Below are 26,062 nucleotides of genomic sequence, written 5' to 3'. Positions count from 1 at the left end.
GTGTGCGCGCTTGGGTGTAAACATGCATGTGTGTCAGGGAGTAATTATGGAGATTAAAGGCCTGGTTGTACAGAGTGAAACTGTGGGGTTTGAAGTGAGATGGAAGATGCTTTTCTGTTTGGCTGAGCAGACTCAATGGTCCCATTCAACCAACCCCCTTACTGCCCATTGTCCTCCCACCACCAGCCCTCTACACACACACACACACACACACACACACACACACACACACACACACACACACACACACACACACACACACACACACACACACACACACACACACACACACACACACACACACACACACACACACACACACACACATTGCTGTAGGGACTCAGTGGAATTGGAGTGGGGGCCTGCTGGAAGATAAAGAGGGATTGAGTGAGCTTTCTCTGAATCTGAGAGCTCCTGGGGGGTGAAGTAAGGAAGAGAGGAGAAGAAAGAGGCTCTGGTTAAAGTAAAGAGTTGGGAAATAACATTGCGATTGTATCTCTTCAATTTAATGTTCAAATCTTAGCTGGTATAGTGTTTTTTGGGATGCCGTGTCATTCCAAATACCCAAAGTGTTTGATATGTGGCAGTGGAACTATGGTTTTAAACCTCACTAAAGTGTCCTGGCACCAACAACCAGAGCTGTTCTGTAGCATTGCCTGTGATCAAACCACTCTACATTAGTCTGTGTCTAGAAATCAATCATTTGATAGCAGCTGTATAAACCAGCAAGGTTTGCGCTTGAGTCTTCTTTTCTTTAATCCGATGATGACAGGCCTTTAAAAAATACAAAAACATATGAACCCCTAAACTTAGAGAAAATGCTGCATGTCTGATGCAATACGGTATATTATACATATCTTTTGTTCAGTTGCTCATCAGAACAGACAGAGTTACAGCTGCTCAGCAACAACAGTGGTGGAAGGAGATCTTTGATTCAAATACTGAATTATAAGCAGGCTAAATATCCACTATAAAAATTGTTACTTAAGTAAAGGTGCACTATTATTAGCATCAATATCACAAAAGTGTTCAAAGTAATTTCGCAAAAAGAAATGTGTCATTGGATTATCATCAATATTATTGCATTAATGCATTTTAATATTTCAGCGTGGAGCTAAAATAGAATTTGTTTTGATATACTGTTAAATATGTCAAGATGCTCATATGTTTTACCTATACAATCTGAATCTGAGAAGTAATATCTGTTACAGTACATGAATATAGTGGGCTGAAATGTATTTCAAATAAAGCAAATGTATCTATCAACCTCTGCATGGAGTACCTTTTTCATGCAAAATGTTGATCTCCAGTTTTTCCACAGTTCTCAAGTCAACAAGACAAATGCCGTCAGCATCTCATGCCCTAAGTTAGACCCCTCGTCCAGCAGTTAACCAGCTCCACACGACAGAAAAACTCCCCTCCCACAATAGTCTGCATACGATCACACAGTGGCCGCACAATAGTCTGGCTGGAGGTATGAGGAACTCACACTCGCCGGGGGTTAATGATCGTCGGCCACTGCTTTGGAGCCCATTAGGCCATTGATCTGCCTGCGTCTGTAATGCCACCTGGGGAAAGGAATGTGCTCAGTCTCCTATTGTGTCTGCCTGTCTGCAAGTGTCACCGAGTGGTCATATACCCTCTGTGTGTGTGTGTGTGTGTGTGTGTGTGTGTGTGTGTGTGTGTGTGTGTGTGTGTGTGCGTGCGTGTGTGTGTGTGGGTGTGTGTCAAAACGAGGCCAATCAATGGAGAATAAGCCAGAGTGTCACACACTGTGCAGAGGCAGTGGAGGATTTATTTCCCCTGAGGTCAGTTGGTCAAGGGTCATTGGGTCTGGATTGCCTTGAACCAAGGAATGGAGGGAAAGTAGAACAATTTCCATTGAAAGCATTTATGAATTCACACTGACTGTGTGCAAGCAAAACACAAATGTGTAAACACACTGCTGTTTTAACTCAACATGGTACACATTCAAACACGAGACTGCACAGTGCCTGAGGTAGCTAAATGATAATGCAGAGCTCAGCACCTTGGGGGCGACTACGTGAGGCGCATACATACACAGCACACTCACAAAGAGAAGAAAGGAGCCTCATTCATAGCTGCTTCTATAAGTTGGCTGAATTTATCACCTCCCCTTATAAAACATCCTTCATTAAAAACAATAAAAACTTCTCAATGGCTGGAAAACAACTAATTACAAGCCCCCTCGTTAGTTTAATTGAGACGCTTGTTCATGCTCTTAAATCAGTTACTCTATTTCTTAAAGCAGAGTTTGGTTCTGGCAGACTACTTACTTACTAGTAAGGCATACATTATAACGGGAGTATAAATTGTTACTAACAGCTTTATTATTAGTTAATTAATCATTTATGAATGTGTAATAAATAATCAAAATGCATTTATTAACAAACAAAAAAGTGGGTTGCCGGAAACTCTTTATGAATTTTTTTCAATGGGGAGAAATAAACATCAGAAATGCTTTGCTACAAACAGCAACTGCAGGAGCTACACAAAATGGTCGCAAGATTCCTCTCTTCACATTCAAATTGTAAAGTATCTCAGTGTTTCATATTCCAGGTATAGGGTATACCTGAGAATTCTGTGAATATCTCCACACGATGCGCTACCTGTCTGTGTACTGAAAAAATAATTCTGTGTTAAAACAAAGCCTAGGCTCTGTAAACAGGCATGTTGGTCCGGTGGCCCCCTTTGTTTACATAGGGTTTACAGAGCATAGGCTGTGAATTAATACCAGATCTTCTTTCAGCACGGACACAGTATGGACAGGTAGAGGATTGTGAGGAGATATTTACTGATTTAGAAATATTTTGCTTATGTCTGTAAGAGACATACGCTAATGGTTTATTACCCTGATTTTTTTTTTTTTTTACATTTTCATCTTTGGATAGTCATAAGAATTTAACGAAAAATCAATCCTCCACTGCCGCCTCATTAGTCAGCCTATACTCTTGTCAGGTATGTACAGTATTTACTTGCATCACCAGACCACTTAAATATCTTAAATGATTGTATACAGGAAGACAATCTTAAAGTACATTAGATACATTTAACTGTTATCTATTTTTCATACTTCAGAAAATGTTTTGTTATTAAATTCACTGCTGTTTTACCTTAAGATTTAGACTTATTAAAAAAAATCCAATTATGTGAAAAAGTATCCTTATTGGAATTTATGTTATCATTATGCTGTTTTGACCAAATCAGGTGGATATTCAATATTTTGCCCTGCCCCTCATAAAGTTATTCCTGAGACACGACAGCTGCTGGTAACCATTTTGGAAAACAGCACTCTAAATATATAGGTACAAGGAATCTTACTTTTATATTTTAATACTTTATATCTATATATATATATATATATATATATATATATACTTATAAGTAAATATGATTTTCTTTCTTCCTTTCTACTACTGACTTTCTTTGCGAATATACTGTATCTCGATTCATTCATGGAGGCTTTTTTTAAGCAAACATCTGTTGGATCTCAAAACTGCCGAAAACACTCAGATGACCCAGCTGGGGTTTAGGGGAGGGGACTCACAGGGTCTTTAAACGCTGGGGTCTGCCAGTTGGACGGCCATGTAATCAGAGTTGAACTTGAAGAAGGACAGAAAGTGATGTCCAACACAAGATGAGAGAGATGAGAGAGCGAGAGAGAGAGAGAGAGAGAGAGAGAGAGAGAGAGAGAGAGAGAGAGAGAGAGAGAGAGTGGTGTGTGTGAGTGTCTCTCTTTCTTGTCCTCTGTCGGCTGGACAATAGACAGTGGCAGCAGCAGCTGACCAGAGAATCCCTTTTTCTTTTGTCATCCTGTATAATGACATCTCCACCACACACACACACACACACACACACACACTCTCCTGTCTCCCTCCTCTGTCCCTCCTAACCGCATTTCTATCCTTCCCTCCCCCCCTGCCTGATTTTGCATTAAGGGACTTCTGCACTTTCTCTTATCCCTCCTTACATTTCCCATCCCTCTTTATGTTCATGTGATACCTCCTGTGTTGACTTTCATGACTTTCATGTCTTTGTCTGACACATGTTCCCTCGTTCATAGATGTATGAAGTTATGAAAGAGAAAATTGTGTATTGGTGGAATTGTCCGAAAGAATAATAAATAAATAAATACATAAATAAATAAATATATCCTTGTATGTGCGTGTTTGTGCAAGTATGTGGGTTTTTCTTGTTTCCCCATCCTTTGGTCCCGAATAATGTAACCTCTGTGATGCTCTCCAAACTCCAAGTCAATATCTCCAACACGACCAAATGTTAACTGCGTCTATACTCCCATCTGTGTGGAACCTGTGTTTATGGATTTCTGTTTCACTTTGTTTGGGCTGGTGGAGGAATCTTTGTGTTCTGTATAAGCCCTGCATTCAAAATTCGTACTTAAAGAGACTACGGGGAATTTGAAATGTTTATGAAATAGTCTAATTTTTCCTCTGATGATTCTAAATGACCTGTTACAGCAATGAGCAATGAAAATATATATTTTTTAATCTAGTTATAGGCATTTTTAATGCATTTGCTCAGGTATGAATCACTGCAAAAATCAGACAAAACTATTCATGGCAGGCAGACCAGAAAAGCCATTTGTTTCCCAAACGGTAGCCTTCTAATTCAAAGTTGACTTTGCTTCACCATTGTCCAACCATTATTAATCTCACATAGTCACTAATTTATATATTACCTCATCACTCCCCATACAAATGTACAAGCTGCCGGAATGCACTAGTAAAGGTTTTTACAACAGCAGGCTCTGGTGTCGTAAAAACACTACCGCTTTTGTCCAAAGGGGCCGCTGGAATCAACAAAAACGTAGCCACTTTCAGTTAAAGATATTATCAAAAAAATTGTAATCAAACAATCAAAAGTAAACGTTAATAATCTGCAGAAAAATGTCCCAAAGATTAATATGAAAGACTCTGTCGACACACAGACTCTGAAACGTGGTGGGGGAATTTTCCTGTCAAATATGTGGTTAGCTCAGTCTGTTTATTCAAAGGTATTGGAAAGTTTTCTGCATGACCCCTTGAATTTATCGCTTCCTCTCTCTCTTCATGGGAACTTGCCCTCCTCTTTCTTTCTTTCTTTCTTTCTTTCTTTCTTTCTTTCTTTCTTTCTTTCTTTCTTTCTTTCTTTCTTTCTTTCTTTCTTTCTTTCTTTCTTTCTTTCTTTCTCTTCTCCTAGAAAGCAAACTGAAGTGTCAATGTGTGTCAATAAGGTTTCCCAGTGAATGTGCGCGTATGTATGTGTGTATGTATGCTGAGAGTGAGAGAAGTGTGGAGTGTGTGCTTCTGGTTTTGTATGTGTGTGTGTGTGTGTACTTGTGTTTAAGCTTGTTTGGTAGCTCTCTTCCAGCCAGCACCAGGTGATATGGCCTGGTACGGAAGGTCATCGCTGTGATGTCACTTCCTCTTCCTCTCCGGATATTCCCAGCATTCTACTGCCAGCAGCCGGGAACTCTGGGAACTAAGAGCAGGAAGCCTGGCTCCTTCACAGGAGAGAGAGAGAGAGAGAGAGAGAGAGAGAGAGAGAGAGAGAGAGAGAGAGAGAGAGAGAAAGAGAGAGAGAGATCAAGAAGTGGTGAGGTTATGAGGTGGTTTTGCAGCACTGCATGACTCATTTGCTGTAAAAAATAAAATAAACAAATAAACATAAGCAGCGAGGAAATATAGCTCAAATGGAGGTGCAATAGCTAATCACAGAAAAATAAGAAAGGAGCTGTTTGTGACTGTATGAATGTGTGTGCAAGTGTCTGATGGAGATTGTGTGAAATAATAATTCTTCACCATCTATAAAAAGAGCCATATCGCCCCCTCCTGGTTATGACCAATCAATGAACGGCTGGATGTGTGCATGGTTAATTAGACTAAGAATGTGAAAATGTGTAGGATCTTAATTCATTTATTTAAAATAATTTTAGAACTTGTTTTTATTCATGGTGGTGTGACTATATGTTTGGGGTCAGTTACACTGCAGAGAGGTCAGGTTTGTTTTGCATCTCATTTTGACTTCAAGAAAATGGTCCTTTTGGCCTTGGTAGATATTTACTTGCAAAGTTACTGGTCTCTTTACCAAACACGGCAATACATATATCTTCATCATCTTATAAAATATTCTTTAACAGATCGAACAGTGTTTCTGAACCATTCCTTTAATCCCACACTAAACAATCAGTCTGGTTGGGGACCCCTTATTATGAGTCAGATCTCTATCAGTTGTTAGTATAGTGATATCGCTTATAAACTTCTCAGATAATTTAATCCCAATGAATGTTTTAGGCTAATCATTATTTCACTGAAGAAAGCAAAGATTGGAGGAAAATCCAAAAGAAAAATATAGATTTGTGTATCAGAACTTTATTTGTTTGACTTTCCGGACCCAATCATCATCTCACAACCTTACAGATGTATTTAATAATGGACCTAGGAGTTGCCTGACCCCTATCTGCAACCAATGTAGCTTTAAAGTACTTTGAACATCTACACAACATTGCATAATCCCTGATGTATCACAAACGAATAGGCTAATGTAATAATCTCTCTCTCTCTCTACATTTCTCCCTCCATTTTTCCCAGGTACATGGTGTTTTTGGGGAGCTCTCTGCTTTTTGGGGACAGAAAATTGTATGCTAGTATAGGCATACAGATTGTAAGGGCTAGCCCTCCGAAGCAAATTGATATATGTGCTATATAGGCCTAAATCAATTTGGCTTCTTTCAGCCATGATCTGTTTAGTCTACTTCCACAACAGTAGCCTATGCTAGTAAAAACTGGCACATTTCAGCTTTTTCCTGTTTGAACTTCAAATGTAAAAAAAGATAGATAGATAGATAGATAGATAGATAGATAGATAGATAGATAGATAGATAGATAGATAGATAGATAGATAGATAGATAGATAGATAGATAGATAGATAGATAGATAGATAGATAGATAGATAGATAGATAGATAGATAGATAGATAGATAGATAGATAGATAGATAGATAGATAGATAGATAGATAGATAGATAGATAGTAATATTGAAATTTGTACAAACATCACTGAATGTATTTGTTAAAAGCATACCTTTGGTCAAGTACATTTATTTCTTGGGTTAGGGTTAGTACATAATGAATTATGATAAGTTAATAATTAGTTAAATTACAGGTGTGTGTGTGTGTGTGTGTGTGTGTGTGTGTGTGTGTGTGTGTCTGTGAGTGTTAAACCAAAACGCCAGGACATGACAGAGACTTTTTTGACTTTTAATGGTAATGTATTTTGAAGAAATGGATTGAAGACATTAGAAAAAGTCTCATTATTATCTATACAAGTTGATTTGGAGCAAAACGAAGGAGTGAGGCCAGAGTTATAATAGGTCCATGGGCCAGCCCAGAGCCCTTAGCCGGTTTTTGGTTTGACATTTTATCTGATGTCAGGTTCTAGAATGCCTTTGGTGCATAAAAGTAAAATTGGGAAAATCATTTACTGTATGTTTCATTCACATTATCTGAGTCTCCCAAAACTTTGAAAAAAACCTTGACAAAGCCACTTTCAATAATCTTTGCAGAAAGTTTGGCCATGCAGAGATCGTGCTGGTGTCCATGAATTTAGAGAGGAACCAGCAATTGAAAAATAAAATACATTGTCATTTTTCAAGAATTACCTGATGACACCATCAGAGAAGTGGAGCAGGGTCATCCGAAGGTTCTTGTCTTCCATCTGCAAAACATTAATGCCCCCTGCAGGTGTAGGCATGGTATAGATGGTATTTGGTATTCTGAAGTACCAAAGAGTTCACGTCCTGCCCATAGGTCCTGCCTAACATTTTGCTCTCTGCTCCACTGGCCACTGTAAAAAAAAAAAAAAAAAAAAAAAAAAAAACATCTTCTGTGATGCAGGTGTATTCTGTTCAGATTTTTTTTGTGATGGAAATACAAAAAAAGACTGTTCTTTTCCTAAATTATTTCATGCCAAACTATATACCCCTGCAACAATTACCTGTCTTTCTATCTATTTAAAATATTTAAGATGGTCAAAAAAAGCCTCGTGCAGAAGCCTGCAGCAATGAATGGATGCCACTAGAGTAGACAGGTTAATATGGAACCAAATGGGGCGTTTTATTAATGTCATATTTTGTTTTGTAGATAAAGTTCAGTTGTTCAGTAGGCTATACAACACTACCCCCACTGGGAACATTGATACGCTTCCCAATAGGGAAATAAAAGAGATGCAGTATTATCACGTTCTAAACTATCATGGGTTATGACTAGGACTAGCAATATCACGTATTAACGTGCTAGGTTTTCATCACTTTATCACGTGATAATGATTGATGACGTCATTATCACGTGGGAAGACTAATCACTTTATAACGTGATAAAAACTTTGCACGTTGATCTGCGATTTTGTCAAAATGGGAAATTTGGATGGCTGAGCTGACACGTTTACCAACGGTTGAATGGCCTGAAATGTACACGTACTTGATAAACAAACCAAGCGTGTACAGTACAGACCAAATGAGAGCATATACATCTTTAGATGCGTACAATTATGTCCTGAATGGTCATGTGCATGACTTAAGTAGGCCTACACACATTTTAATGCCGGAGTTTTGTGTCGTACAGTCCGAAGTTCTCCCAAGGGTTGAGAGCCTGAGAGCATTTTTTTTATTATCTTTTCCGTCAAATTGTGTTTGACCAAAGTTGTCTTCAATGTAGTTCTATTACGTTTCTGGCACCCAACAACACAAGACACAAGACTACATTTTCAGGCTGTTTACTCCTCTGTGGTCAGTTAGTATGTGCTTGCAGTTAACCTTTGTTTTGCCTCCAGTAGGCCTTGAAGGGGTCTAACGTGCACAGCGAAAAGCTCAGATTTTCTGAAAAGGTTTAATTAATTAGTCAGTTTATTTGTGGTTTTTAGTTTATAGGCCTTATAAAATTTCATCAGTATGCTGATCAGTTTATTACAGCACAATTAAGGCGAGACACCCCAGGTGAATAGGGATTTTTTTTTAACTTATAGATATCATCATGAAACTTTGCCAGTTGATTACTGACACAAACACAATCATTTTTTGTATTACATGTTTTTCTTTAATATTTTATTAAATATGCAAATATGGCAATATTTAACCAATTATGCGTAAATTTGGGTCATTTTTCGAGAAAGATTTTGAGATGTTGGATAAAGCCAGAGTTAAAATCTCTATTTTATTTTAACCACATATTAGTTTCTAAAGTTTTTACACAACAGATTTTGGATACAGCCTTTTTTCATTTAATAAATCAAAAAAGACTATGTACATGTCTTAGAAATGCATTTTCGGCATGTTTTTAGGAGGAAAATGTATCATAAATCAGACAATTAACAATATATTAACAAATCCTTCTGTAAAAACCTTTAAAATAGTGCTATGAATGATCATAGAAAGTTTGGTTGATGTCAGTGGTCTAGAAGTTGAGATATCTTTCGCAGAGTATTGGAAAAAGCTCATTTTGAGAAAACGGCCGTTAAAGATAAAAACGTGAATTCTGCTGATAATAGCTAGAGTAATTTATTGAATTAGGCCCTACACCCTTCAATGCCATATAGGCCTACCACTGCTTAACATATATAAACCATAGCATAGTAACATTTACATCCACATGCTAATTTAAACGTGGTTAATTCATTATTAGCCACTGTCTGTCAACCTGCTCCTGTCGGCACAGACGCTCTCTCTCCCCACCATCTCCCCTCTGATCGTCTGTGTCTCTCCGACGTGATCGGCGTGATTTACATGTCTTTAACACTTCTCCCCTTCAAATGGCGATCATGTAATGTCCGTAGCCAATTGATTAAGTATTTTTTTTGTCTTGGTTTGGCATATTTTCGACGTTTTTCCCATTTTATTTTGTGATTTTCGAGCTACCCGGGGCTCACGTGATGCCTTTTAGCGAATCACATCGTCAGAAATGTGCATTAGCCAATGAGGTCGCTTTCCTAGCATTGAATCCCTCCTCACACTTTCACGATTGGTTACTGATACAAAGGAAATGACCATATTTGGATCAGATAACGTCGTTCTTGAGATTCAGAGCTTTCCAACAGTACCATGGTTATTATGATTCATACAGCGGTCGCGGTGCTGTATGTTACGTTAGAATGCTCACTTTTGACGAATTTAGGAGCAAAATACAGACGCAAGCAGTCAAAGTTTAGTAAAATAAATACCTAAAACGTATATTTTGGACATTTTATCCATACTAGTATGAAAGAAGACATGTTATGGAAGCTAAATAGACACAAATCTCAAAATTGACCAGTGCTTAAAAAAACGATGTTTTTGCCTGCCGTGTCTCGCCTTAAAATAGTCAAATTACATGAATCTGGAATAGTCTCCTTTTTTCCTTTAATAGTGAAACACATTGGATATTTGAACGATATTTTGAGCACTAAACTCAGATTGTCCCAGGTTTTTATTTTAGAAATCTAGTAACCATACAAAATGCCTATCAACAGTCGCTAAGCTACAGTATCTGTTTGTGGGCGTGGTTTAGGGAATCCTCGTTTCCTTTGATCTCTTATTACCTGTGATCTCTGCCTTTGATGTTTGTATGACCCAGTGACATCATTTAGTTCTTCAATTCTAAAAGTGTTAGACACAGAGACAAGTAGGTGGAAACTAAACCAATCACCGCATATAATTGAACGTAAAAGGAACAATAACAATGGATAAAACAGTAACTTCACAGACAGAGGAGATACTGGAGATTAGAGAATCTTCCGTTCGCCCACTGATCGAATCCTTTTTTCAAAGGATAACAGCAGAACAGTGGGGAATGTTGAAGAATGGTAGCCCTGATGATGCCACAAAAGTATTGTTGGCAGAGCTTTTTTTGGACATAATTGTATTAGTGTCCAATTCCTTGTTGAGAGCACTTGAGAGCATGAACGTTATCATGTCAGAAGAGCATGTTTTGTCCAGTCTGGGTGACATACTTCCTAGGACTTTTGCTCAGGTTCTGGACGTTGAATATCAAGTCCAGTGTGACAGCTCAAAACGCTTGACGAAGCTGGTTGTTACAGAAGTTGCAAGGACTGTTAACTCTGCCCTCATTGTTAATTCAGACACTCTGGACCCTGTACTGACTCCACGCTTCACTTCTTCGCAGAGACTTGATCTGATGGTGGTTCATGCCTGTGACATGCTCAAAGCATCTACAGGCAAAATGAGAGATTTGTGCACACCTCGACCACCAAGACAGAGATCAAGTCTGACCAGCTCCATTGAGATGGACACTAACGGACAACGGGAGATCGAAGAGCTGAAGGTGACAGATACCAATGACTTTCGTCAGTCACCAGCCAGATTTGTGGAATTCGAAATCCTGGAGAAGGTCTCAGGAGCATCAGATGACAGCTTTATGGTTGCAACAACTAAAGCTGTCAAGGAGATCATTTTGAAAGTGGCCAGTGAAATTACAGAGCCACTTTTAGAGGATGTGACTCAATCTGAATATGAGTTGCTGCAGTCTAACACCTCTCTAGAGGCCGAAGTTATGGCAAATGACATCGCTCAGTTCATTGCTGAAGAGGTAAATAGTTCGGAAGAGAGCAATTCGGCAAGCCCAATAAATAAAGCTGACAGCAAACAGTCTTGGAAAGGAGAGGGGAACCAGATGAAGACATTTTTTGTAAAGAGCTTTGCCATAACATCAATACATCGAATTGTGGCAGAGCTGAAGTCAAAATGTTGCCTGGACTGCAAATGCATTGTTGACTGCAGGGAGTCAATAAAGTCACTGGTTGCAGATGTTGACTCTCTGCTTCTTACAGAGGATGGTGAGAAACAACAAGACGGAAAGGAAGTTTGTGTGTTTCGTCATTTGAATGACATTTCCAACGAAAAGCTCCTAATATTCACCAAAGCACTTTGTGAACTTCTGTACAATCACGTCACAGAAGGGATGATGCCGGAGATGGTCCCAGAAACAAATAAGAATGTATCCTGCAAGTCAGTGCAGGATTTTAAATCACAGGCTGCAATTTATAGTGAAATAAATGGCAAAGTGTGGCGTTTCCTAGGACTGTTGAGGTGGTGGGTGAACACTCAGGCTAACACCCACAGCGACAAGGTGAGAGTTGCTTTAATGGACAAGGAGTCAGTGACACCGACACCATCAGTAGAGGTCACCGAGAGTGAACCTTCAGTACCTGAAGCAGTGGTCAGTTGCCAGCAAGAAGCAGTGGTCAGTTGCCAACAGGAACCAGTTGTCAGTTGCCAGCAGGAGAAAAAAGCACAGAAAAGAACAGAGACAGAAAATAAGAAAATGTCTGTCCGAATCCTTGTGGAGAAGCTTGTTTCGCGGACCTTCAAGAAAGCAGGAGTGAACTGCACCATTGTTAAGCCGGAGGCCATGATTAAGAGATTGTTTGAAAAGATATGGGCCGAAGTTGAGGGTGTAGATTTTTGTATCAGTCCAGAAAGTTTTAAAACCATTGATAAGGCCATTTTCAAACATCTTTGCAAAAATTTGGGACCTGCTGAGATGCTGCTGGCGGCCATGAATTTAGAGGAACCAGTAATTGAGAAATGCATTTTGTCATCTTTCAAAAATTACCTGATGACACCACCAGAAAAGTGGAGCAAAGTAATCCGCAGGTTCTTGTCTTCCATCAGCAAAACTTTTATGCCCCCTGCAGGTGTAGGCATGGTATATATGATGTTTTGAAATACTATAGACAGAGTCCACGTCCTGGATCACGTTTATACATCTGTTCCACTGGCCACTGTCAGACAAACCACAAATAGTTATAGAACTGTATAAAAAATCTTTGGTGACGCACATTTTCTCCGGGCACTCCAGTTTCCTCGCACAAAATTTAAAACTATACAGTAAATGTGGCCCTCTAAATTGTCTTAAAAAATAACTGATAAGAAAAATGTATTAACAGTCGCGATGAGGCAGGTTTTTCTCCGGGTGCTCCGGTTTCCTCCTGCGTTTTCATTTGGAAGTTTAGCAGTCCAAATTGCCCTAAAAAGCAACAACAACAAAATTGATTATAAAACTGTACATCAATAAAATATTTCGAATTAAAAATGTCTACTCATCTCTTTAGTTTTTGAAGTCATGGCATTAAATAATCACCTTATTGATTTTTGGTTTGTATTTTTTGTTGTTAAAATGTGATGCATATCAGGTTGTAATGAGATACATATTGACCATGTTATAACGTGATGAGAACGTAATCATGTTATGTTAGAATGTGGAATGTATACGTTATAACAGGATAGAAGCTTATCTCATCATCACGTTTTAATAAAAAAAACTTAAATTGTATATTTGTAATATTTGTCTTTCTCCAAATTTCACATATTGACAAAACTATCACGTATTTATGTGCTAACTCTATTGCAATGTTAACTCTTATCATGTAATAATGTTAAACTACTCTCATAGTAACGTGATTAGGGATGCACGTAGCGACTTATTTCCCCTACTTTTAAATGGAAGTTTTAAGTTTGGACTGATCGACTAGTCCATGAGCTAGGAAACATCGAAGGGATAGAGGCGAAATGGTAATGATATTGCCTAATTATAGAGCCTTAGCCTGTCAATTTATAAAACTATGAAAGCCATGTGAGTCTGATAGCCGTAGTGTAGGGCTATCTAAAAAATAACCTAGCCTACGATCTAGGCCTTTATAGCCCATTAAAGATCAGAGAGGAAGAACAGAATGAGAATGGAAAAAACTGAATAAAAAAGAAGCAAAGAGATTAGGCTAGATAAAACAGAGAGAAAACAAGAAATTAAGGGAAAATAAGAAAGACTGGAGGAGAAGTATAGGCCTAAGTAGCCCGAGTACGGAGAGTACAATGATGGTGACAAAGATCAGACTCTAGATTTTCTGAAAATGTTTTTCAGTTAATTTGTGGTAATAAGTAGCCTACACATGTGATCAGACGTCCTATGTCTATTCACCAAATTTGGCCCCGCCAACTTTTAATACAAAATTATTCTGCAATTGTGTTCGAACTTCCGGTCAGCTACTTCTGGTTAGGAATTTTTAACTGTCTAACAACGGTTGACAGCGGTCAAAGTTAAAAAATTAACCAACTTACATTGAAGGAGACCATGGACCTACTGTATAGAGAAAGGGACAGCTGATTGAAAACATGTCGCCCATTCATTCTATTCAATCCTATGAAAGCACAGATAGAAATTTCTTCGAACGACCAATCAAAATCGAGGAGGTAGCAGGACTAAATTGGTATCAACAAAAAACTTAAACTGAAACATGTCAGATGAGAGACTGATACTAGCTGTGTCGGAGTATCCGGTCCTCTACTACCTCACTTTAAAGGAATATCACAACCACAACAAGAGGAATCAAGCCTGGCGGGACATTGCTGCTCTCCCGGGGGTTACAGGTAAGAATTATTTATAGTATTTTCATGTTAAATAATGATATTATCTCATTTAACTATTAGCCGTTGTCGAAATATTCTCTCGTTAGCATTGTAGCATCGCATTGTTTACAGAACATGAAAGTATAAGTTATTAACATGTCAGATGATTCTCTATGTGTGATATTTTTAATTACACTCCCGTTGTTGTAAAGTAATATAATAGTTAACAGGTTCTAAACGAATATTCTTCCTGCCATCTGGGAAACAATGATTAGCTAATGTAAGCTAAAGGCTAAGCTAGTGGGCTGGCGCTGATTGACAGCGTGTGCTGCTAGGTAGTGAGCAACGTTCTTGAATCAACCATCAACGTCATTCATGTTAATTAAAAAGAATAATCTCCGACACAAGATTTTAATAGTAGTATTAAGCATACAAGCAATTATATAAATCCGGAGCACTGAGCCCGGAGGCTGGGCCTCACTACGGATCATTTCAGCGGCCCACCCCCCCTCTGCTAAATAACTGCTAAAAACTGCTAATAAAACGCTTGAAAAGAGAAAACTTACATTTTATTAGTACATGGTTTAAAGATAATTATGAACCTTTGATTGAAATCCAGAATTTTTTTGCAGAGACACGATCCTGTTCCCCGCTTGTATAGAGCTGATAAGCGGAAGCCACTTACTTCCGGGACATCGGACCTCTCGGCTCGAAAAATTACAACAGTAGTCAATGGAAAGAAATGTATTATTTTCTGGTCCCAGTCATTAAATGCCTTCGATTACACATATGTTTTGTGTGGGTCTAGATGGTATTTTTTCGTGCAGAGCGCTTTTGTGGACTACAGCTCTTCGCTGCTCTTGACACTTATGATATACGTCACCACTCGCACCCGCTTAGCTCAGAAACATGGCTGTGTCTTTAATGCACTTTACCGCCTTCTTTCAAGGACAAGACAATAGTCTTCAGCGTGGCGAAAACCACTATAAAAGTGGACATGTGGAGAGTTTAAATTTCTCGAGTTGGGAGATTGTCGGCGTTGTCCACGCCAGCCATTAGCATTAGCATTAGCACTGTCAGTCGAGAAGTGGAGGGAATGTGTATTGAGGTGACGTCACAGAGGCGACAAGACATGTAGTTGTTCTCGTTACATTTTTTCAAAAGCCGTTAGACGAATAATCACCCAACATACCGTCAAACTCTTCACATGAAAAATAATCTTTTAGACCCATACAAAACATATGTAATCCAAGGCATTAAATGACTGGGACCAGAAAATAATAGATTACTTTCCATCGACTCCCATTCATTTTTTTTTCAGCCGAGAGGTCCCATGCCCTGTAATTCCGCCCCTTCCGCTGAAGGGGATATCTGCATCTGACACCCTTGTGTTTTGGGGACCCATCCACAGCCAGAGAAAAAAAAAATACCAGGCTTGGCCACTGAGCACTGCTGGATTGAGGAAGAAGGCACTGCTCCTGGGGGCCTGGTACTACCTCTCACAAGAGGTGGAAATACATGGCCATCTTGGGCTTCCTGGAGCGACATTATAAGGAGAGGGCTACAACTAATATTGCATCAGAGCAGGGAGATAGGGAGATTTTGCGAGAGATCTTGACCCAGCACAATTACAATTGTCAAATTACATGAATCCGGAATTGTCCCCTTATTTTCTTTAATAGCGAAACACATTGGATATTTGAATGATATTTTGAGCACTAAACTCACATTGTCCCATGTTTTCATTTTAGAAATCTAGTAACCTTACCCATTTAAGTTAACATTTGCCTAGCAACGGTTGCTAAGTATCTACAGTTTGTGGGCGTGGTTTAGGGAATCATTGTTTCCTTTGATCTCTTATTACCTGTGATCTCTGCCTTTGATGTTTGTATGACCCAGTGACATCATTTAGTTCTTCAATTCCATAAGTGTTGGACACAGAGACAAGCAGGTGAAAACTAAACCAATCGCATATACTGTAATTGACCGTAAAAGGAACAATAACAATGGATAAAACAGGAACTTCACAGACAGAGGAGATACTGGAGATTAGAGAATCTTCCGTTCGCCCACTGATTCAATCCTTTTTTCAAAGGATAACAGCAGAACAGTGGGGAATGTTGAAGAATGGTAGCCCTGATGATGCCACAAAAGTATTGTTGGCAGAGCTTTTTTTGGACATAATTGTATTAGTGTCCAATTCCTTGTTGAGAGCACTTGAGAGCATGAATGTAATCATGTCAGAAGAGCATGTTTTGTCCAGTCTGGGTGACATACTCCCTCGGACCTTTGCTCAGGTTCTGGACGTTGAATATCAAGTCCAGTGTGACAGCTCAAAACGCCTGACGAAGCTGGTTGTTACAGAAGTTGCAAAGACTGTTAACTCTGCCCTCATTGTTAATTCAGACACTCTGGACCCTGTACTGACTCCACGCTTCACTTCTTCGCAGAGACTTGATCTGATGGTGGTTCATGCCTGTGACATGCTCAAAGCATCTACAGGCAAAATGAGAGATTTGTGCACACCTCGACCACCAAGACAGAGATCAAGTCTGACCAGCTCCATTGAGATGGACACTAACGGACAACGGGAGATGGAAGAGCTGAAGGTGACAGATACCAATGGCTGTCGTCAGTCACCAGCCAGATTTGTGGAACTCGAAATCCTGGAGAAGGTCTCAGGAGCATCAGATGACAGCTTTGTGGTTGCAACAACTAAAGCTGTCAAGGAGATCATTTTGAAAGTGGCCAGTGAAATTACAGAGCCACTTTTAGAGGATGTGACTCAATCTGAATATGAGTTGCTGCAGTCTAACACCTCTCTAGAGGCCGAAGTTATGGCAAATGACATCGCTCAGTTCATTGCTGAAGAGGTAAATAGTTTGGAAGAGAGCAATTCGGCAAGCCCAATAAATAAAGCTGACAGCAAACAGTCTTGGAAAGGAGAGGGGAACCAGATGAAGACATTTTTTGTAAAGAGCTTTGCCATAACATCAATACATCGAATTGTGGCAGAGCTGAAGTCAAAATGTTGCCTGGACTGCAACTGCATTGTTGACTGCAGGGAGTCAATAAAGTCACTGGTTGCAGATGTTGACTCTCTGCTTCTTACAGAGGATGGTGAGAAACAACAAGACGGAAAGGAAGTTTGTGTGTTTCGTCATTTGAATGACATTTCCAACGAAAAGCTCCTAATATTCACCAAAGCACTTTGTGAACTTCTGTACAATCACGTCACAGAAGGGATGATGCCGGAGATGGTCCCAGAAACAAATAAGAATGTATCCTGCAAGTCAGTGCAGGATTTTAAATCACAGGCTGCAATTTATAGTGAAATAAATGGCAAAGTGTGGCGTTTCCTAGGACTGTTGAGGTGGTGGGTGAACACTCAGGCTAACACCCACAGCGACAAGGTGAGAGTTGCTTTAATGGACAAGGAGTCAGTGACACCGACACCATCAGTAGAGGTCACCGAGAGTGAACCTTCAGTGCCTGAAGCAGTGGTCAGTTGCCAGCAAGAAGCAGTGGTCAGTTGCCAGCAAGAAGCAGTGGACAGTTGCCAACAGGAACCAGTTGTCAGTTGCCAGCAGGAGAAAAAAGCACAGAAAAGAACAGAGACAGAAAATAAGAAAATGTCTGTCCGAATCCTTGTGGAGAAGCTTGTTTCGCGGACCTTCAAGAAAGCAGGAGTGAACTGCACCATTGTTAAGCCGGAGGCCATGATTAAGAGATTGTTTGAAAAGATATGGGCCGAAGTTGAGGGTGTAGATTTTTGTATCAGTCCAGAAAGTTTTAAAACCATTGATAAGGCCATTTTCAAACATCTTTGCAAAACGTTTGGACCTGCTGAGATGCTGCTGGCGGCCATGAATTTAGAGGAACCAGTAATTGAGAAATGCATTTTGTCATCTTTCAAAAATTACCTGATGACACCACCAGAAAAGTGGAGCAAAGTCATCCGCAGGTTCTTGTCTTCCATCAGCAAAACTTTCATGCCCCCTGCAGGTGTAGGCATGGTATATATGATGTTTTGAAATACTATAGACAGAGTCCACGTCCTGGATCACGTTTATTTTACATCTGTTCCACTGGCCACTGTAAGACAAAAAAGGAATAGTTATAAAACTGTCTTTGATGATGCAGGTTTTCTGCACAACACATTATTCAAAACTATTCAGAAATGTGGCCCTCTAAATTATCGTAAAAAATAACTCATTATCAAAATGTAATAACATCCGTGGTGAGGCAGGTTTTTCTCCGGGTGCTCCGGTTTCCTCCTGCGTTCTTTAACATCATTCGGAAGTTTGACCAGAGCCAGCCCAAGCCTTCATGGGGCCCTAAGCGGAACATGATCAGGGGGCACCACCTCTCCAATCGTAGCGCTGCCCAAATTATTGCCCATTGTTAAATGTTATCCCCACACCCAGTGTTTTCTGTTACTGCATCCAATGTCCAGATGGTTGAAAATATATGACAGCTGAATCCCGACCCTCCTAGTGGGGTCCGGGGGTGTGCCCCCCGTGTGATTTTTTAAAACGTTTTTAAAGTGAAATGCATGAATCCGGTGCACTTTGAGAGAAAAATTAAGAGGCTAAATCTGAGAAATTTAGTGTGAACAAATGATTTGGAGACACTGGGTCGGATGAATTAGAAGCTATTGAAGAAAGGCACATGGATTTTCCATAAAAATATTAATTTAAAATAAAATATTATGCAGGGTCCTCTGGGTTGGGCTTGGAGCTCTTTATCTTTTACGGGATATATTTCTCTGTAATATAATGAATGCATTTAAATACAGTGAGAGGACCAAAGCAGAAGAACTCTGTTGTCCAGCTTTCTTTTTTTTTTTTTTTTTACAGATGAGGAGGCTGAAATAGGCTATAGACTATAGACAGTGCATGGGCAACTGAGGGCAGCCCCATTCCCAAATGTTTTTAAATAAACTCAATACACACTGTGCATGTATGTGAACGTGACAAGATCAGTTAATTTCGGATTACCTCCCAGATAAACTCATTCAATTATTAGGCTATTAATTATCTAGACCAAAACATTGTATTGCTTTTTTGTACGATGACTTACTTTGCATAATATGATGTCAATATCAAACACACAAACTTGGGGGCCCTAAGCAACCGCTTAGTTCGCTTATGCCTCGGGCCGGCTCTGAGTTTGACCCTCTAAATTGTCCTAAAAAAGATTGTTGATCATAAAAATGTTTTAACATCTTTGGTGTTGCAGGTTTACTCCGGGTGTTACAGTTTTCTCCCACATTCTTCAAAACCACTCAGAATTTTGGCGGTCCAAATTGCCCTAAAACCGCAACAACAAAATGTATTATAAAACTGTAAAAACATAATTAAAAAAATGTAATTAAAATTTCTGCTCATCTCTTTCGTCTTTTTAAGTCATTGAATTAAGTTAGCAACTCAGGCTTAAGTTTTTTCCAATTACATTACAACTCTCTAGAGCTCCCTTCCAACAAAATTTTGGGTTTATATTTTAGATTGGGAGCTAGGTTTTGCTTATATTTATAGGCTGCAGTGCAGACCAAAAAAACACTTTCAAGCAGGTTTAGAAGCAGTGATGCTATTCAAATGTTGGCATTTAACAGGGAGGGAATTATGGTGGCGCTGAGCATTCAGCAAATATAAAAAAGTTTCACACCTTATCTAGCAATTAGCACACAAGGATCTCGTAATTACGACATCAGGATCTCGTATTTATGAGAAAAGATATCATTCATCAATAACGTGGCTGGCTGGCTGCAGGACGGCAACGATGAAGCTTTCCAACGTTTTCATCTTTTATTCCTGTTGGCTTTTCTCCTGAACAGTCCTAATGACTTTAGATGTTTGCACAATGTTGACATACACATACTCATAGTAGTGCCCTCCTCACTTTTAAGAAACATCAATATTTCCCAATGCCTCAATCAGAGCAGGAAATAAAAGACGATAACGTTGGATAGCGTCATCGGAATCAGAATCCTTTTATTGTCATTGCACAGTGTACAACGAAATTGTAACAGCATCCAAGTATGCACACAACATGAAAATAGTAAAGAGTAAAAAGTACAAGGCAGTAGTGCAATGTACCCATAAATAGATAGTACAGTGTTTTACAATTATTGCACATTGTCCTTGTGTGTGTGTGTGTGTGTGTGTGTGTGTGTGTGTGTGTGTGTGTGTGTGTGTGTGTGTGTGTGTGTGTGTGTGTGTGTGTGTGTGTGTGTGCGTGTGTGTCAGTGCCCGATTGTGTTCAGTGAAGTGATGGCTTGAGGAAAAAAGCTGTTTCTAAGGGTGTATTCACACTGGGAAAGTCCGCTAGTGCACTCGCTTTGGTCCAGACCAAATAGAGTTTTGATTTTTTTTGTTTGGTGTGGTCCACTTTCATATTGCCCCTTTTGCAAGTGAACCAGCATTACGAAGCAAAACCACACGTGATCTGAGGTCATTCATTCATTGGACAGACATTCTGGGGTGGAGAGAAACAGGAAGCACGAAGTTTAAACTGCGAAATATATATCATTGATATAATATGGGGCTAAAAATAATAAAAGGGCCTACATCTAACCTATAAATAAAGAGGAAAAACATAAAATTATTGTTGTTTCATATGGTCATAATGTGTAGCCTTATGTCAATGCCACGTTATGTGGCTTGTAGCCTACGATGTGAAACATCATTTTTACTGTATTTTTGGTGCTGGATGCGCGTCACGCGAGAAGAATAGGCTCAAGCTGACACTCAGCTGATTAAGCTGTGTATCAGCTGGGTCGGCGCAGTTCAGCTCCAAACTGACACGGGGACAGTATTGACGGTCCCGTACATGGGAAGCAAAATAAAAACACACACTTCTTGCGCAGCGTGAACCTGTTGGCACTGTGCGAGAGACGCTCCCCTCTCCTTCATCTGATCGCTGAACACATTCAGCATTTATATTGTTCTGGGCTCCCGGTCAAACCACAACTAATCTTCCTAATAATGGTGACAACAACACTTTCCCATAATGTGAAGCTGACGGCTAAATATTAAAAAAGAAAAGAAAGAAAAGGCACAGTGCCTCCTGCATTTGGGTCGGATCGAGTCCGAACAAATTCACACCACAAACGAACTGCAGCAGAGTGCGTTTGGAAACGCATCGAGACCACCTCTTCAGCTGGGTCTCGGAGCGTTTGTTTGGTCCGCACCCGAGTGCGATTGCTGTATTCACACCTGCCTGAAAGATGCGCACCGAAGGCAGAAGTGCATCTGAGTTCGTTTCAACCGAACTAAACACGGCATGTGTGAATACACCCTAAGTCTGTTTGTTATGGTTCTGATCATCTTTGCCGTCCTGCAGCCAGCCAGCCACGTTATTGATGAATGAGAGGGGTGATTCTGATGTCGTAATTACAAGATATTTTCTCATAATTACGAGATCCTGTTGTGCTAATTGCTAGAAGGTGTGACACTTTTTTTTTATTTGCTGAATGCTCAGCACCGTAGAGAACAATACTTTCTGCTGGAGAGATGACAATTCAAAGAGACAGACGTTGTTCTGGTTTCTTACAATATAGACAGATTAAATTGAAGATTGGAGGCTAGTTGGGCTGTGTTTACAACAATAAGGGTTTTTAGAAGAATTTGTATTTGGTGATTTTGAATGTTTTCTGGTAACCTGAAGGAGTTGGTGGTAAGGGTTCCTTTATGCGTTGAGAAAATTCTCCTGCTTTTCAAGTAAAATATTTATCAAAAAACATAGTAGCAAAACACTGAAAGGGACTGTTTAACTGATCACTAAGTACTTTTCCTTTATATTTGATATTTTAGATATTGTCAGTAAGTTAAGCTAATATAACGCCTATATACTTTTTTTTAAAGGAATTAATTACTTCCTCCACTACTGACAACTTAGACCCCCTCCTATCATTCAGATCAAAAGTCTAAAATGCCAGTGGTCAGTCATCTGGACTAGGGGAGTAACCTCCTCTTCAATCACAGCAAGAGCAAGATATCAGTTATCAAAATCCTTAAAAGCATTACCATTACATATTACTCTTTGCTAAAACTTCTGTGGTTGAGACTGTAGAATACACTTATTTGTGTTGCGCCTGTTGCATAACTGATATCTTCAATGAGGAGCGGTGACAAACAGAGGAATCAATTGTTTTATTGGTGATCTGTTCTGACAAAACTTCATATCCTTAGAACTTAGACAAATTAATCTTGGTTGTTGGTTTGGTTATTTTGCGTAGTGTTTGATGCTGGTTCATGTTTCATCTTCATAGGATGAGTTCAGACGAGCAGTTATGTTCCCTCACCTCACTCAGTTGGCGTTCAGGAGCTCTGCGTCTGTTAAAATGTGGGTTGAGATTTTTGTGAGATTGTTTTGTGTTGTCCAGGCAGTCTCAAAAAGTTTTTCCTTATGTGTATTTTCTTTATATCTCTTTTATCATCTCACCGTCTTTCACCACTCCACAGTACTCCTCGCACTCTGCCTTGCTGTAGAACTTGTTGGCGTTGGCCTGGCAGAAGCCCTGTTTGTAGGGCACACACAGACCATTGGCAGAGTCGAAGGCCCAAATGGGTGGCTGACCTGTGCAGGACTTGGGCACCATGGGCAGACGGCAAACGGCTGGGGAGATTGAATTTTTTTTTCAGTTATTGCAGGGTTTTCGGGCAAATAGATTGATGCTGCATATTGTATCATCATCCGATATGCACATTGTTTGGTATTTCACTCCTCACCCTCTGTGCGACATCTCTGCAGACACTCCCTCTCATTTTCAAAGTTGTTCGCGTTGCCCAAACAGCCTCCATACTTGAAGAGTTCGCAGCTCATCGAGGAGGAGTTGTGGAAGTAACGGTCTTGCAAGCCAAAGCACGGCCCAGTTTCTGGCGCTGCCTTGCAGTCATCTACAGGGGAAAGAGAGGGAGAGAGGCAGCACAACGGAGGACAGATACCAACTGGTTTACAACCTATGAACCTGGTTATCTTATCTCCTGTTCAGCACAGAGTGTTAAGCTGTTAAGTGTATCAGAATATGTGGTTGTTCGATGGAGGGCGGTGATCACTTACGGGGGGCATTGAAAAATAGTGAGTCACCATCACCAGAGCTCTCAGTGTCTGCAAGAGTCAAAGAAGGCACCACATTTCTCTTCTTCCTCTGTGTCACAGCCACAAACAGATGAACAGATATTGGATTAGATAGATTAGATTTACAGTCAGGGGTTCAAAGTCACCTGAACCCCAAATAATCTAAATATACCCATATGTACCCCTGAGTTACAGCAGAGTGGATTGAAATAAACAGGAAGCATAAAACAAGAACTAAAAAAACAGTTTTTAAACATTACATTGGTTAAATCATGTTTACAATTTAAATCTAATCTAAAGATAATTAATGAGATAATTGAGGTTGGAGTAATTAAATGTATTTTGAGTACCTGAGGTTCAGGCTGAGTTGATGGTTCTACCACCTCTTCTCCAGGAACACAGTCACCTACAAAGACATTAAATGAAAAACTAGCATTAAGACTTTCATTTATTATGTAACCAAACAATGTAATCTTTAAATGTCTTCGTCTGTCTTTTTGAATTTGTATTGTGTTGTTATGTACAGTATGTTACAAAAGAGAATTTCCTCATAGGAAAATAAAGAACTGAATTGTTGATATGAACATCTCTGTTCCAGTGCCAACAGTATACCCAAATACCATCTGGAGGTTCATTTAAATGTGTGTTAGTGAAATGTATGAGCAGGAAAATCTGTGCGTCTCGCAGTTTTACCTTTGTCCTGCTTAATGATAATAGTGTCATCACTCATTCCCTGTTCTCTGACCAGTGTTTTGAAGTCATCCAGCACAGTGGCGCTCACAGCCATCGTTCGACCTGAAGAGGAGTTAAGAGTAATTTAGACGGAGCAGATTCACCTCATAATCACTTCATAATACTGTATGGAAATAAAATATAAATCTGAATAAATCTACGATAATATACATGGCTTGGTTTTAACACCCATGGTTTATTGAACAGAATGAAAACCAAAAATGAAAAGTATTACCCACTCACTGTAAAGCTTAACTGAGGTGCTCTTTTCCCCTGCTGTTTTCTGTTTGCTGTTTATCACTATCGCATACTCATCGTAGTTTGTGTGAACGACGTAGGCATCCACGTCTGCGTTCCACCCTGTGGAAAGGAAAAAGGAAGATACCTGTAAAATCTTCCTGGACAACATGAAAGGGAAACAAAGCTGCGTCACTGCGAGATTGTGCAATGGGAGGCTTACTAGTAATATGGTAGAAAAACCGTCCCGGTGTGGTGGTCAACTCGTACTCCCCAGACATCTCCTTACATTCTCCATCTCTGTGCATAAAGACCAAATTAACATGGAATCATTTTATTATGTTATGATATATGTGATATACTGATGGGTCACTTAAAGGTGCTATGAGGAACATTTAAATATTTCTGAAACTGGCATTTTTTCCTCTGATGATCATATCTAAGATATAACAGCAAACGAGACCATCAGTGCAAAGAATGCTAGTAAGTACAACTTGTGTGTACAGTACTTAAGTAATTTTACTTGGTTCCTTTTCACTGGATTTTACACTTTGGACTGTGCACATAAATGTTGCCAAACCAAAGCCAGAGCAAAACACTCAGGATTAGCCAATGTTCACATTGTTATTTACATACTATTAAATGAGTTTATTCATAAAAAAAATCCTTAAAATGTTTTTAAGACTAAAAATGTTGAGAGAGACAAAGTTTAAAGATGATGAGCCGTTGAATATGCTGTAAAACGCACATATTTTTTAAATTTTTTTCATGTGCACGTGTATTCTCTTTTTGTACCTGAGTCTGGTTTTGGTCGCTTTGAGTTTGCCTTCAGTGCCTCTCTGCAGCACCATTGTACCAATGGCTGCACCTGCCTTGTGACTTTGCATGTGGGGGCATGAACTTGCTCCGGCAACATCATGCCATGTTCCCAAAAACTGTTCGAAAAGTGGAATCATAATATATTAAATCCATATCAACATAACTATGCCATGCCTTCAACTGAAAAGGGTACTCTTGATTTAAAATATCAATCAGACCTAAAAACATATGTTTATCCCAATTTACTTTAAAACACATTTCAAAATAAATATTAGTTTTGCCCTTCTGTAATAAGTAATGTGTTCAGCTCAGTGCAGCATCCCCAATGGAAACGACAATAAATTATTGTTAGATTATTCGATTAGAGCATGTCTATGTATATGCAATATTGTGTACGTGATGGACTTTTCCATCGTGTAACTGTGTGAAAAGAAATCAGAAGTCATCCACTCACCAGGTCCAGATTAAAGTTCTCCTGTGTGGGGTAGAGAGGTTCTGGGAGTACAGGGACCCCCTCGAGGGTCCAGGTCCACCCCAGGACCAGCAGGGAAACCAGAGTCACTGCTTTCTGCATTATATCGGCCTGTCTGTCCACTTGTCTATGACAGGACTGAAGTCTGAAACGCTTAATCCCAGGAAACAGCCACCTCCTGGCCTCACTGTCCTTACACCCCCTCCCCTATCCACAGGGCATTGACCGCAGTGGTCCCCATATGTACTCACTACCACAGCCAAGTAAAAAAAAAACAAGTTAAGGTGCAAAGTTCCCTCTTCTCTTTC

General features: G+C 39.6%; 1 protein-coding gene across 1 annotated transcript; it reads right to left on the bottom strand.

The window, feature by feature from the left end:
• Positions 1 to 5,424: 5,424 nt before the first annotated feature.
• On the bottom strand, positions 5,425 to 25,856 carry LOC307264755 (protein AMBP-like; the record flags this gene model as incomplete). The annotated part of the gene is given in 11 exon segments (XM_080046247.1): positions 5,425 to 5,502; positions 5,506 to 5,517; positions 22,842 to 23,032; positions 23,146 to 23,313; positions 23,477 to 23,564; positions 23,845 to 23,900; positions 24,188 to 24,289; positions 24,470 to 24,586; positions 24,687 to 24,763; positions 25,259 to 25,398; positions 25,737 to 25,856. Coding segments are annotated over 11 exon segments (1,149 nt in total).
• Positions 25,857 to 26,062: the final 206 nt, after the last annotated feature.

Source organism: Ammodytes marinus (assembly GCF_949987685.1).
Source record: "Ammodytes marinus genome assembly, chromosome: 18".
NCBI classification, from domain to species: Eukaryota; Metazoa; Chordata; class Actinopteri; order Uranoscopiformes; family Ammodytidae; genus Ammodytes; species Ammodytes marinus.
This window is presented reverse-complemented; position numbering and strand designations above follow the sequence as displayed.